This window comes from Corella eumyota, chromosome 7, assembly GCF_963082875.1.
Source record: "Corella eumyota chromosome 7, kaCorEumy4.1, whole genome shotgun sequence".
Lineage (NCBI taxonomy): Eukaryota > Metazoa > Chordata > Ascidiacea > Phlebobranchia > Corellidae > Corella > Corella eumyota.
The window spans coordinates 10252370-10265930 of record NC_137496.1 but is presented as its reverse complement, the minus strand read 5'-3'; the positions used below and the strand labels follow the sequence as shown (position 1 = coordinate 10265930).

The following is a 13561-nucleotide window of genomic DNA, read 5'->3' as shown; positions in this document are numbered from 1 at the left end:
TCATTATAATAATAAAACATAATTCGTTCATTTGAATAGAAAACGCAGTAAGAACGTGATTGCTACTTTAATTTTAAGAATAATATGCGAAAATAGAACCGTTTTGGTTTTATATAAACACAGAAGGCTTAACTTCGCATAGTTGACACTTGAACAAATAAATATTTTTGGCAATTTTCGAAAAGTCGCTTTTTGCGACATTTTTTGAAAGCAAAAAAAGGAAAAATTAAAAATGCTTTAAAATAAAATTAGACTTAAAATTATTTAAAATAAGAAATAAAAATATGATTTTTTGGGCAAAAAAAAATTTGTCTAAATTATTAAATCATGTACAAAAAACAATAAAATTTTTAATCAACAAAAAAACAAATATCTGCCTTAAAAATTTAAATTAAAATTACAAAAACACAAAAAAAAAAATTAGACCCCACCAGAAATACTTTTTAACTGAATCTTATTACTCGGTATAATTATTGGCGCTTCTTCTGCAATTGGTCTTAAAAAGGGTACAATCCTAAGCTTATAATCGTGAAAAGATAACAGCATTAAAGACACATTGATAGTAGTATTAAAAGCAAAACATATCGCTAAAAGACTGAACGAGGCACCAATAGGTTCATGTACTGATAAAGCAAGGAAGACTACATCAGTAATTAAGTAAACTGTTGTGCAAATGATTAACCGAATTGCTATAGATTCTAGCCTCGTTGTACGCCCTGTTTTCTTTGCGTGGATATGACGAATAAGTGGGTATAGAACCGGTCCTAACAACAGAATTTGAAATAGGGCAATAATTCCAAACACGATCGGTACAAAAGCTTGTAGAAAATCTGAGCTCTTGCCGGTCGCGCAGCCAGTTGGGTTTCCATATATCGGTATCATTCCAAGCGCTACAATCTGCATACATGCAAAAACTATAATAGCAATCAAAAGTACGTTTCCAAAGCACACCACAGTTTCTTGTCTTATCGTTTCAAGTGGAAACTTTCTGTAAAAAGACCTCTGTCGAATCCAGAAAACGGCGTAAACTACAACTCTGTTAGTAGTTGCCATCACAACATTGGTAGCAGAATACGCTATGCACAAAGCGTCGTGAACTTGATTTAGATGAATTTCTAGTTGGAACCAAGCAGACTCGAACAGTATTAGACAGACTGCAAGTGTACAAAGAACATTGGTCCATCTTAGGCTGTGATGTGAGTGCTTTACGTTGTAATAAACAGTCGCAACGAACAAGTAGAAACTCACAACTAGTAATATTCCAGCTAAAATCCCATCAAAAGTTCGATTTGTTAACGCTTGACCTTCATATGTTACATTTTGCGTTGTTTTATTCAAAAGATGTTGTATATTAACAATCTGCTGGTTTAAATCACTCATTTCACCTTGTATTATTCTCATATTAGAAGCATTTTTTACATCCATTTTAGAGTAGAGTCGAATTACTTATTTCAAAAAGTCACTGATATTAACATCTATAATAACAACATAAAACTTTGTTAAAAATAATCAAAGTTAAGCTAAACTTTCCTAAAAGCAACAATGAACATCGTTGGCTAAGCTATGGATTCTGTAATTTCTACCTTCTCTTACTATTACAGACAGTCAAATTGGCAAATAATTGCAAGTTATTTATTTGTACAAACTGAGGCTCGGTGTATTTGACTCTTGATAAACGGCCTATGTTTTTAAATTGAGGAAATCAGCATTTACCAAAGAAAAAAATTATAGCAAAAAAATCGGGTTAACGATTTTAAAATTCAACTAAAAACTGTGCTACTAAATACTTAAAAAAAAATTAGTAGTTATTTAAAAAATTTAAAATGAACTATATTTTTTTAAATCTTGCTAATTTTTTTACTAATTTATTTCTGAAAATGCGATAAATATAGTCCAATATCGCCCTATTAAATCACGACACTTTGCCTGTCTTTTAACAAGTTTAAGATGAACTAGAAGATTAAGTCAACCTATTATTTACCCTCGTATGTTATATGCCAATGAACTCAAAAAATAACAGACTGCAGGCATCCCAATTTAAGTTAAAACGGGAGAAAAAAAGAAAATTTCGAGAAACTGATTAATTTGTTGTGAAAATAAACAAATAAATTGCCAAATAATTTGCCTACTTCGTTGGTATTAATTCGCAACTCAAAATAAATAAAACCTTTTTTCAGTTCATAAAAATTAGGCACAAGATTTTTACAATTTAATTATGGTTCGAAATCTTAGATTTCGAAACATATTGTTATTGTCATTATACTTATTATTATTATTATTTTTATTATTATTTTTATTATTATTATTATTATTTTTATTCTTTCTAGTCCCAATTTTGAAAGAAGATATCTTTAGTTCCTTAGAATTTAAAAATCTGAAATTTTAGTATGTTGTTTATTATCAGATTATGTTTTCATTCTCCTATTTACAACATTTAATTATCATTAATTACTAATTAATAAGTGTTTATTTATTAAAATTTAAAGGTTGTTATTAACTTTTTAAATTTTGGTCAATTGTATATCATGATATTAGTAACTCAAAAACGAATTAAAATTTTAATTTTTATCACTAATTACTAATTAATAGGTGTTTGTTTATTAAAATTTAAGGGTTGTTATTAACTTTTTAAATCTTGGTCAATTGTATATCATGATATTACTAACTCAAAAATGAATTAAAATTAAAATTTTCATCACTAATTACTAATTAATGGGTGTTTGTTTATTCAAATTTAAAGATTGATATTAGGTTTTTAAATTTTGGTCGGTTATATCTTATTATATTTAAAATTTGAAGATAATTAAAAAATAATTCTTATTTGTTTGTTATATTAAATGCTGGTTTGTAAATTAAAAATCAAAGGTATGTAATATTCTTAGTTAATGTTTATGCATATATTTTTTATTTATAAAATTTTATGTTAAAAATAATCAAATAATTTCGAACCATATTTTATTTATCAAATAAATCTAGTTATACTTATTATTATTATTTTTATTCTTTCTAGTCCCAATTTTGAAAGAAGATATCTTTAGTTCCTTAGAATTTAAAAATCTGAAATTTTAGTATGTTGTTTATTATCAGATTATGTTTTCATTCTCCTATTTACAACATTTAATTATCACTAATCACTAATTAATAAGTGTTTTTTTATTTAAATTTAAAGGTTGTTGTTAATTTTTAAAATTTTTGTCAATTGTATATTATGATATTAGTAACTCAAAAATAAATTAAAATTTTAATTTTTGACATTAATTACTAATAAATAGGTGTTTGTTTATTTAAATTTAATGATTGTTATTAGATTTTTAAATTCTGGTCAGTTATATGTTATAATATTTATAACTTGAAAATGAAATAAAAATTAATTCTTGTTTGTTTATTATATTTAAATGCTTGTTTGTTGATTAAAAGTTAAAGTCCAATATTAAGCATTAAAAATTTGGTATGATGTATTTTAAAATATAAGTAGTTAAAAATCATATTTAAAAAAAAAGGTTTAAATTGTTTATCATATTTAAATGCTTGTTTATTTAATTTAAATCAAAAATCAATTTTAGGAATTTAAAATTTGGTATAATCTATATCCTGATATAAACAACTTAAAACTGCGTTAAATATTAGTTTTTGTGTGTATAGTATATATAAATGCTTGTTTGTTTATTCGAAGATATGTAATATTCTTAGTTAATGTTTATGCATATCTTTTTTTATTTATAAAAATTTATGTTAAAAATAATCAAATAATTTCGAACCAAATTTTATTTATCAAATAAATCTAGTTTTTATTTAGTTTTATTTTTATTTATATATACGATATTTACAAAAAAATCGATTATAATACAATTATTTAAACTTATTCTTAATAATTTTTTATAAACAAAAAAATTATTTTTTTTAGACGAAAAAAAAAATTGTTATTCTCAAATTTATTCCAAAAAAATATACTGATGACGTCACAAAAACATGCAAGTCTATTCCAAACTGACGTCATTTCAACTATCTTCAGATTTAGTGACGTCACAAGACTTTATTGTTTTTTCAACAACAGGCTGAATTTTTTTTTTTAAATTTGTTCCAAAAAAATATACTGATGACGTCACAATAACAAGCAAGTCTATTCCAAACTGACGTCATTTTGGCTTTCTCCAGATTTGGTGACATCACAAGGCTTTATTGTTTCTTCAACGACAGGCTGATTGTTAGGCCTGATTTCCAGTTGCTTTAAATGAATATTTTGATTTATTGAAGGGACTTGATTTTCATTTCTTAGGTTTGGGTTTCGTTCTCGAGTTTGCCTTTCTGTTGTATTTGAGTAGATGAATCTTACGCAGCAATGGCTGTGGCACGGACAAAACTGTTGCTTGTAGTCGTTATAAGATAGATTCAATGCTATTAAGTTAAAGGCAAGATTCAAGGTGCTTGTGACTACTATTAAAGACTCAGGAGCGAGAAGAGCAAAAAGTAAAAAACCGACGTCGTTAAAAACGACTATCGCTGTGCTGATACATAGTTGAACCACCACCCTTTCTAACACAGAAGTACGGTTTCTAGTGAACTTAACAGTTGCTTTATGCTTCAATATTTGATGTAGGACCAGTAGTAAAAGCAGGATTTCGAAAACTTTGTTAAGTAAGTACAATGTTGAAATAATAGCAAGCTGGACATTTTTTTTTCCGCTACATTCCTTCTGCAATAAGTGAACAGTAATTATACCAAGAGGAACTAAAATTATTCCTCCAAGAATAATATTGCTTAAGATTTGAGATTTCTTTGACTCTGGGCTAGCTCTAGCGCTCCGTTTTGTTAGCAACCTTTCTCTATGCCAGATCACCACATATATTGTAGTTCGGATTAGGTTGAATAAAAACAAGGTCAAAAATTGGCGGATTTTACAAAACTTTAAATGTACGACTCTGTTAATAAATAGCTCTACCCAAATAACGTAACCAAGTAACACAAGCGTCGCTAGGAAAGTAAAAATAGCAGGCTTCTTTGTGCTGGATTTCGTGTGGTACATTATGTATATATATTTATTTATTGCCAAGTATAACCCAAGGACCAACGAAATTGCCAAAATAAATTGGGTGATTAGACATTTGGGGGCCTCTCTAAGACTGTTAGCATTATCCATTGGAAAATGCAATAATTTATATTACAAAGCTTACAGTAAAACTTAGGTTTCTAAAATTGTTAAAGTTTTACTGTTTGTTAATTTAGAATAAAACACGCTTTACATGACTAAATTTTTTTTAATAGTCTGTTCACAAATTTATTTTTGCTAAAACTGCTGTCTTCTACCGAAAAAAATCAACCCTAAATACCATTTCTTCTTTTTTCATTGTAAATTATTAATTAAAATTAATTGCATAAGACCTTTTAAAACCCAATTAAATATCCACCCTTACGTTAAATTGTTAAAAATACGTCAGAGCGAAAAAATTAAAGATGTTTTTACTGAAATATTAGATCTTAAACCATATTAGATTTTAATCCAATAAAATAAATGCAAATTCATCGTTGTATATACTAAATCGTGGTATTTTTACGCGGGCTTATATGTACATAAGCCCAATTTTAAAAATATTGTTTACATGGTAAATTGTATACTAATTAACTTCGCTTTATATTCTAACAAAAGCTCAAAGAATCGAACCCAAGACCGTAGGTGTACTTATACTTTTTTTAAGATTTCGGCAAAAATAGTTTTGTAGTGTGGTATGCGGGTCAAAAGGTTTCTGGTTCGAGCCGCACCAATGCCACACTATTCACCCTTGAGCCCAGTGTTTATGGATAGCTTAAACACACCAAATGGTTTCGGGTTCGAGCCACACTATTCCCCCTTAAGCCCGGCGTTTACAGATAGCTTAAACACACCGAAAAGTTTCTGGTTCGAGTCGCACCAATGCCACACTATTCGCCCTTGAGTCCAGTGTTTATGGATAGCTTAAACACACCAAAAGGTTTCGGGTTCGAGCCGCACTAATGCCACATTTTTCACCCTCGAACCCAACGTTTACAGATAGCTCAAACACGTCACAACAGCACACTCTTTCCCCCAAAAAAATCCCAGGATAATAAAGACTTTAAGAAAAACAAAATCTTAAATAATGTCACAATATGAAATTTTATGAACAAAAATGATGAATAATGTTCAATGATCAGATACAAGTGTCAAAACTTAATAATAAATATAAGCAATTTAAAAGCACATTATAATATACGATGCTAAACACTTTACAAAAAAACGCCAATTACAAAAAAAATTTAAAAATTTTTAAATCGAAAAAATCACGAATTCAGGTTCTGAATATATAAAAATAAATTTTGAATTCTTTTTTAGATTTTGTTCCTAATTTTGAAAAATTTATATGCATATTTAAATAGTCTAGAATTTTTTTAATATATTAACTGTTTTTTCCTAATTTTTAAACCGTTTAAATATATAATAATTCTGCATAAAAAAAATTCAATAAAATTAAAAAAAAATGAATATACTAAGATTATTTTTCTTAAATATATTGTTTTTTTTTATGTTATTATAACATTATTGCAAAAATTGTTTAATATTATTAAAAAACATAGTTTTTAAATCATTAAGAAATATATAGAATCAAAAATATGCCTTTAAATCATTTTAAATTGCTAACAACACAGAAAAATTTTTTTTTTTAAGAATTGCCTTTGAAAATGAATTAAAATAACTAACAGGTTTTATTTGTTACTGAAGCATTTACAAATTTATAAACTTTTGGAAAATACAGTCTAAAGCTGGTACTTACGTTTAATGGTTTTTGCCTATGTTACCGAATTAACATCGAAAACAAAATTTTCCAAATTTTGGAGCGAATTTTTTTTTGCGGGATTAAAGGGAAATCCCCAAAATGGGGTTTAAAGTAAAATGGGGTTAATAACAAATGTCTAACTGTCATTTTTGGTAAAATGCCAGTAATCTAAGTATTATAGCCTACACCACTTTTATTTTTTCTTCAGTTTAGAATTAATTTGTAGAATTAAAATTTATTTTTCGAAGCGTTGGGTTGAGTCTTCCAACACTTTAGAAACTTGTCTTCTAGGGACGTCACCCTTTCTCCATAATATGATTTCCTTGAAGAAATAAAAAAAAAAATAAGATAAAAAAAGGGTTTTATGTTATTTTAACCCTAAACCAGACAACCCCAAAAAAAGATAATCAGAAGATAACTAAATCTTGGACAACCTAACTCTGGACAACTTAACTCTGAACAACTTAAAGACAACTTAACTCTGAACAACTCAAAGACAACTTAATTTAGGACACTTTAGCCCCACTCAACTCAAAGACAACTTAACTCTGGACAACTCAAAGACAACTTAGCCCCAGTCAACTCAAAGACAACTTTACTCTGGACAACTTAAAGACAACTTAACTCTGGACAATTCAAAGACAACTTGACTCTGGACAACTCAAAAACAACTTAACTCTAGACAACTCAAAAACAACTTGACTCTGGACAACTCAAAAACAACTTAACTCTAAACAACTAAAAAACAACTTAACTCTGGACAACTCAAAAACAACTTATCTCTGGACAACTTAACTCTGGACAACTCAAAGACAACTTAACTCTGGACAACTTAAAGACAACTTAACCCTGGACAACTCAAAGACAACTTAACTCTGGACAACTTAAAGACAACTTAACCCTGGACAACTCAAAGACAACTTAACTCTGGACAACTCAAAGACAACTTAACTCTGGACAACTCAAAGACAACTTAACTCTAGACAACTTAACTCTGGACAACTCAAAAGCAACTTAACTCTGGACAACTCAAAGACAACTTAACTCTAGACAACTCAAAGACAAATTAACTCCGGAAAACTCAAAGACAACTTAACTCTGGACAACTCAAAGACCACTTAACTCTGGACAACTCAATAACAACTTAACTCTGGACAACTCAAAGACACTAACTCTGCACAACTCAAAGACAACTTAACTCTGGACAACTCAAAGACCACTTAACTCTGGACAACTTAAAGACAACTTAACTCTGGACAACTTAACTCTAGACAACTCAAAGACAAATTAACTCCGGAAAACTCAAAGACAAATTAACTCCGGAAAACTCAAAGACAACTTAACTCTGGACAACTCAAAGACCACTTAACTCTGGACAACTCAAAAACAACTTAACTCTGGACAACTTAAAGACAACTTAACTCTGGACAACTCAAAACTTCTTAACTCTGGACAACTCAAAGACAACTTAACGCTGGACAACTCAAAGACAACTTAACTCTGGACAACTTAAAGACAACTTAACTCTGGACAACTCAAAGACAAATTAACTCTGGACAACTCAAAACTTCTTAACTCTGGACAACTCAAAGACAACTTAACGCTGGACAACTCAAAAACAACTTAACTCTGGACAACTCAAAGACAACTTAACTCTGGACAACTCAAAACTTCTTAACTCTGGACAACTCAAAGACAACTTAACGCTGGACAACTCAAAGACAACTTAACCTCAAACAACTCAAAGACAACTCAGATATGGACAACTTAACCCAAAGATTAACTTAACCAAAAGATAACTTAAACTCGAACGAAAAATACTCAAAGCCAATTTTCAAAGATAACACAGCTATAGATAACAAAAATTCAAAGACAACTCAACCTTGGATAGCTCAAACTAAAGGCAACTCAGCTCAGTCTAGAACAAACCAACCTAATAAGACTTTTCAAAAAGTTTTTTGATTGAATTGACAGCAAATTACTACTCACAGCATAAAATCAGTGGGAATCAAACCCAAAACCTCATTGCCTTGTGTATTATTTATTTACAGTATTTGGTAAGGAAGTTATCCAAAAAAAAGACAGTTGAAGACTTTTCTTTCAACATCTCTCGAATATTTTTGGAATTTCAAATTTCCTTTACTTACCAAAATTACCTGAACATGTACTACTTTGTGTTTAGTAGAAATTGGTAGATTTTCCAGAAAAGTGCCATTTTAAATATTAAAAAACAGAAAGATTAAAAAAAAGACAAATACTCACTTGTTGTTTAAAATATCTGCGATCTTCTTCGTCGATTAAAACAAGATTAAGGAAATAACGGACAGAAAATTTTTTGTTGACTTCCCGCATCGAGGGAGTTAGCTCATACCCAGCAAGGAACAAACGAATAGGAATCGATTCACCTGCAAAAAAACATTTAAAATTAGGTTTTCAAATAAATTTTTTGTATTTAATTATCCTTGATGTGGAAAGGTCGACTTTACAGCCTAAACATAGAGTAACATTTGTTACCCCGACCCAGTCTCGAGTTGCCTTTGCCAGTTTGTGATATTATTGAATAAAGATGCTCAATAAATAAGCTGCCGATTGTGTTTTTGACTAGGCAGGAGTCTATATGGTTTATAGCACATTACTCAAGGGCACTACAGCATGGGATCAAACCAAAGACCTCATGTAGTGAAGCCAAGTGTTCTAACCACTACACCATACTGTCAATAGTTTTCCTAACAATAAAATGTAATTACAAAAAAAAATTTTTTACCCTTAACAGGGGCGCCGTCCATGATTTCAAACTTGGCAATCGTGTCGTCTTCGTGATAAGTGTTTACCCCTGACCCAGTTGTTTCTCTCTTAATAATGTGGACTTCCATGTGTTTGATCTTTACTCTGACGAGGAGGAAGTAGATCTTTCCGACGATGGCATCTTTAAGGTGGTATCTAAGTTTTTTTAAAAAAAATTTTGCGATCAAATTTTTTTAAATAAATTTATGACAGTATAGTGTAGTAGTACACTGGACTTTACTAACTGAGGTCGTGGGTTCGATCCCCACAGCTTTTAAGTTGTAACGCGCTTGAGTAAGGCGCTGTAAACGGCATCAACTTATGCTGTGCCAAAAAACAGCATAATTATCGGGCAATTATAATATATAATGTTCCAAACTGCCAATGTCAACTTGAGACTGGGTCAGGGTAACTGATGTTACTCTATGTTTAGGTTGTGAAGTCGGCCTTTCCACATCGAGGATAAAGAAAAACACTACACCATGCCCCTAGTGGTATAAAAAAATATATATTTACTTTTGTTTGTTATATTCAAACTCTATATGAAGACAGTCTTCGATTCCAACTTCCATTTTCAAACTACTGTTGGTGTCAGGGTAGGTACTTAAAGTATGGACGACAAATTCCAATTCCCTCGTCAGATCCGTTAGTCTTCTGCCCACTGTTACCCGTAGAAAATATCTAAGAAAAAAATTAATTTTTTTTTTTGTATATATATATATATTTATCCTCGATGTGGTAAGGTCGAATGCGTAACCTTAACATAGATTAACATGAGCTACTCCGACCCAGTCTCGAATTGCCTGTGGCAGTTTAGGATATTACAAAGATTATAATTGCCTGTTAATTATGCTGCTGATTAAGTGCTGGTGGGTTTAATCCCCACTGCTCTCATGCTGTGGCGCCCTTGAGTACGGCGCTATAAACGGTAAAAACTCCTGCTGAGCCAAAAACCAATCAGCAGATTAATTATTTAGCAAAAATCATCAATAATATCCCAAACTGGCAAAGTCAACTTAAGACTGGTTTGGGGCAACAAATGTTACCCTATGTTTAAGTCGTTAAGTCGACCTTCTCTCATCAAAAATAAATAAATACAAAAATTTAGTATGTTAGTATTTATACACAAAATGGTTTAATATAAAAAAGGGTTATTTTTTTATCAGGAAATTTGAATAATAAACTTTAAAAAAATGTATTACATTTAGTTAAAAAACAAAATTCACCCTTTAAATATAGTTAAACTTTTAACTACATATACTTAGTTATAAAGTTATTGCAATTATGAAACTACCGGCCCTAGTTAATAATTAACTAACAGTTATTGCAGTAAACATACATAAGCACCGATTAAAAGCGCAAACAAAACAGTTTTTTCCAAATAAAAAAAAAAATAAAAAAAATAATTCAAAATTAAGTATGAAATAAGAAAAAAATTGTAACAATAATTTAACAAAAAAATTGCAATATTTTTCACCCAATTTTAAAATTTTTTTATATTTTTTCAAGGGCAAATAGTGTGGCATTGGTGCGGCTCAAACCCGAAACCTTTTGATGTGTTTAAGTTATTTGTAAAACGCCGGGCTCAAGGGCAAATAATGTGGCATTGATGCGGCTCGAACCCCAAACCTTTTGGTGTGTTTGAGCTATCCGTAAACGCCGGGCTTAAGGGCGAATAGTGTGGCATTGGTGCGGTTTAAACCCAAAACCTTTCGGTGTGTTTGAGCTATCTGAAAAGCTGGGCTCAAGGGCAAATAGTGTTGCATTGGCGCGACTTGAACCCAAAACCTTTTGGTGTGTTTCAGCTATCCGTAAACGCTTGGCTCAGAGGCAAATAGTGTGGTATTGGTGCGGTTTAAGCCCAAAACCTTTCGGTGTGTTTGAGCTATCTGTAAAAGCTGGGCTCAAGGGCAAATAGTGTTGCATTGGCGCGGCTCGAACCCCAAACCTTTTGGTGTGTTTGAGCTATCCGTAAACGCTTAGCTCAGAGGCAAATAGTGTGGCATTGGTGCGGTTTACACCCGAAACCTTTTGATGTGTTTAAGCTATTTGTAAAATGCCGGGCTCAAGGGCAAATAATGTGGCATTGGTGCGGCTCGAACCCCAAACCTTTTGGTGTGTTTGAGCTATCCGTAAACGCTTGGCTCAGAGGCAAATAGTGTGGCATTGGTGCGGTTTAAACCCCAAACCTTTTGGTGTGTTTGAGCTATCTGTAAAAGCTGGGCTCAAGGGCAAATAGTGTTGCATTGGCACGACTTGAACCCAAAACTTTTTGGTATGTTTTAGCTATCTGTGAACTAAGGACTCGTGGGTGAATTGTGTGGCATTGGTGCAGATTGACTAGTATAACTACTAATAAAACAATCACCTTAAACGAACGTTATTTCCGAAGTATGACTCATAGGGTTTTTCGACATGAGGGAAATCGAATGAGAAAACTTTGCTTTGGTTTAAAACTCCAGGACTAGCGAGTTGTTTGGTGAGTGAAGTAAAGTCATGTTGGTTTGCCCGGTCATAGAATATATCTGAAATCAAATTAGAAATTAAAAAAATTTAAAAAAACTTTCTTCAAATGAACAATTTACAGAAAACCAAAACTTCAAAAACAACATTTTAATTTAGGTTAAGTGGGTATTTTCAAAAGCAAGGGTTAGGGTAAAAGGGGGTAATAAAAGATGTCCAATTGTCAGTAAAATTGTGTTTTAAGGCACACATTTTTCGTTACAACAGTCATTCAAATATAAGTCGTGAGTTGCGACCATATTAAATAAATAAAAAAATTCCGAAAATTTAAAAAGAAAATTTGATATTTACCAATTTGTCCAATAAGCTCAATTCTAATACCCTTGTGTTCCAACTTAGTCCCAGATTTTAAAGTAACACTTACAGCACCCGATACATTCTCTCCATCATAATAAACACACAACTCTGCCGTCTTATTTTCATTCACTGCGTGATTTACTTTTTTTCTGCAAACAAAAAAAGGAAATTTTTTTTAAATATCGCAAACAAATTAAACATTTTTTAAAGGCTATAATAATATATATCTTCAATATATTCTTGATATTTTTTTATATATTTTTATCCTCGATGTGGGAAAGTTAAATGGGGGACTTAAACATAGAGAAACATCAGTTACTTCGACCCAGTCGCGAGTTGCCTGTGGCAGTTTGGGTTATTATAGACTATAATTGCCCGATAATTATGCTGCTGATTAAGTGCTGGCTCAGCAGGAGTTAATACTGTTTATAGCGCCTTACTTAAGGGCGCTACAGCATAAGATCACTGGGGATTGAACCCACGACCTCATGGTGGTGTAGCAAGTGTTCGCAATTTTAAATTCAAAAACTTATTGGTAGTTATACCTTCTATCATAACCATCAAGTATAATTTCCACTTCTTCAACTGCCCCATATCCGAAGAAATTCATCTTTTTGAAATGTTAGATTAATTTAATTGTTTTTTTTCTTCTTTCTTGATGACAGAATTATTAAAACTAATTTGTCATCTTATTTAACAATTTTAAAATTACAATTATCTATCTGTTAACATTACAAAGTTGATTAAAATAAATGCATAATTTGTTGTTTTTTATTTATTTATCCTCAATGTTGAAAGACCGACTTTACAGCTTAAACATAGAGTAACACTTGTAACTCTGACCCAGTCTTGAGTTAACTTTGGCAAGGGATATTATAGAATATAATTGCCCGATAATTACCCTGCCTATTAAGTGCTGGCTCAGCAAGAGTTCATACTGATTATTGCGCCTTACTCAAGGGCGCTACAGCATGAGATCACTGGGAATCGAACCCAGGACCTTGTGTATGGTAGTAGAGACCACTACAACAGTACCACGCTGCCAGTTTTTATATGGACTATAATATTTAAACTTTGTCCTAATAAAAGTAAGATGTAATTTTAAACCCTCTCACTGTCCGACTGTCTAAGTGATAGTAGTGTTTTATTGCTGTACCATTAAAAAAATC

At 31.1% G+C, this 13561-nt stretch overlaps 1 protein-coding gene across 1 annotated transcript; it reads right to left on the bottom strand.

Annotated features, from left to right (window-relative positions):
* Window positions 1-6563: 6563 nt before the first annotated feature.
* On the bottom strand, window positions 6564-13106 carry LOC145758914 (vacuolar protein sorting-associated protein 26B-like). Its single transcript, XM_082572607.1, has 7 exons — window positions 12938-13106; window positions 12387-12541; window positions 11941-12097; window positions 10089-10253; window positions 9553-9728; window positions 9051-9193; window positions 6564-7110 (listed from the first exon to the last, which is right to left on the bottom strand). The coding sequence occupies exons 1-7, from the start codon at window positions 13000-13002 to the stop codon at window positions 7024-7026; spliced, it is 948 nt and encodes a 315-aa protein (XP_082428733.1). The 5' UTR covers window positions 13003-13106; the 3' UTR covers window positions 6564-7023.
* Between the last annotated feature and the right edge of the window lie 455 nt (window positions 13107-13561).

Bases quoted from the DNA above. Each gene is read 5' to 3' on its own strand.
- LOC145758914 (XM_082572607.1), bottom strand. From the start codon at position 13,002: ATGAATTTCTTCGGATATGGGGCAGTTGAAGAAGTGGAAATTATACTT. The intron at 12,542-12,937 runs GTATAACTACCA...TTTTGTTTGCAG, and splicing joins CTTGATGGTTATGATAGAAG to AAAAAAAGTAAATCACGCAG. The intron at 12,098-12,386 runs GTAAATATCAAA...ATTTGATTTCAG, and splicing joins TGAGCTTATTGGACAAATTG to ATATATTCTATGACCGGGCA.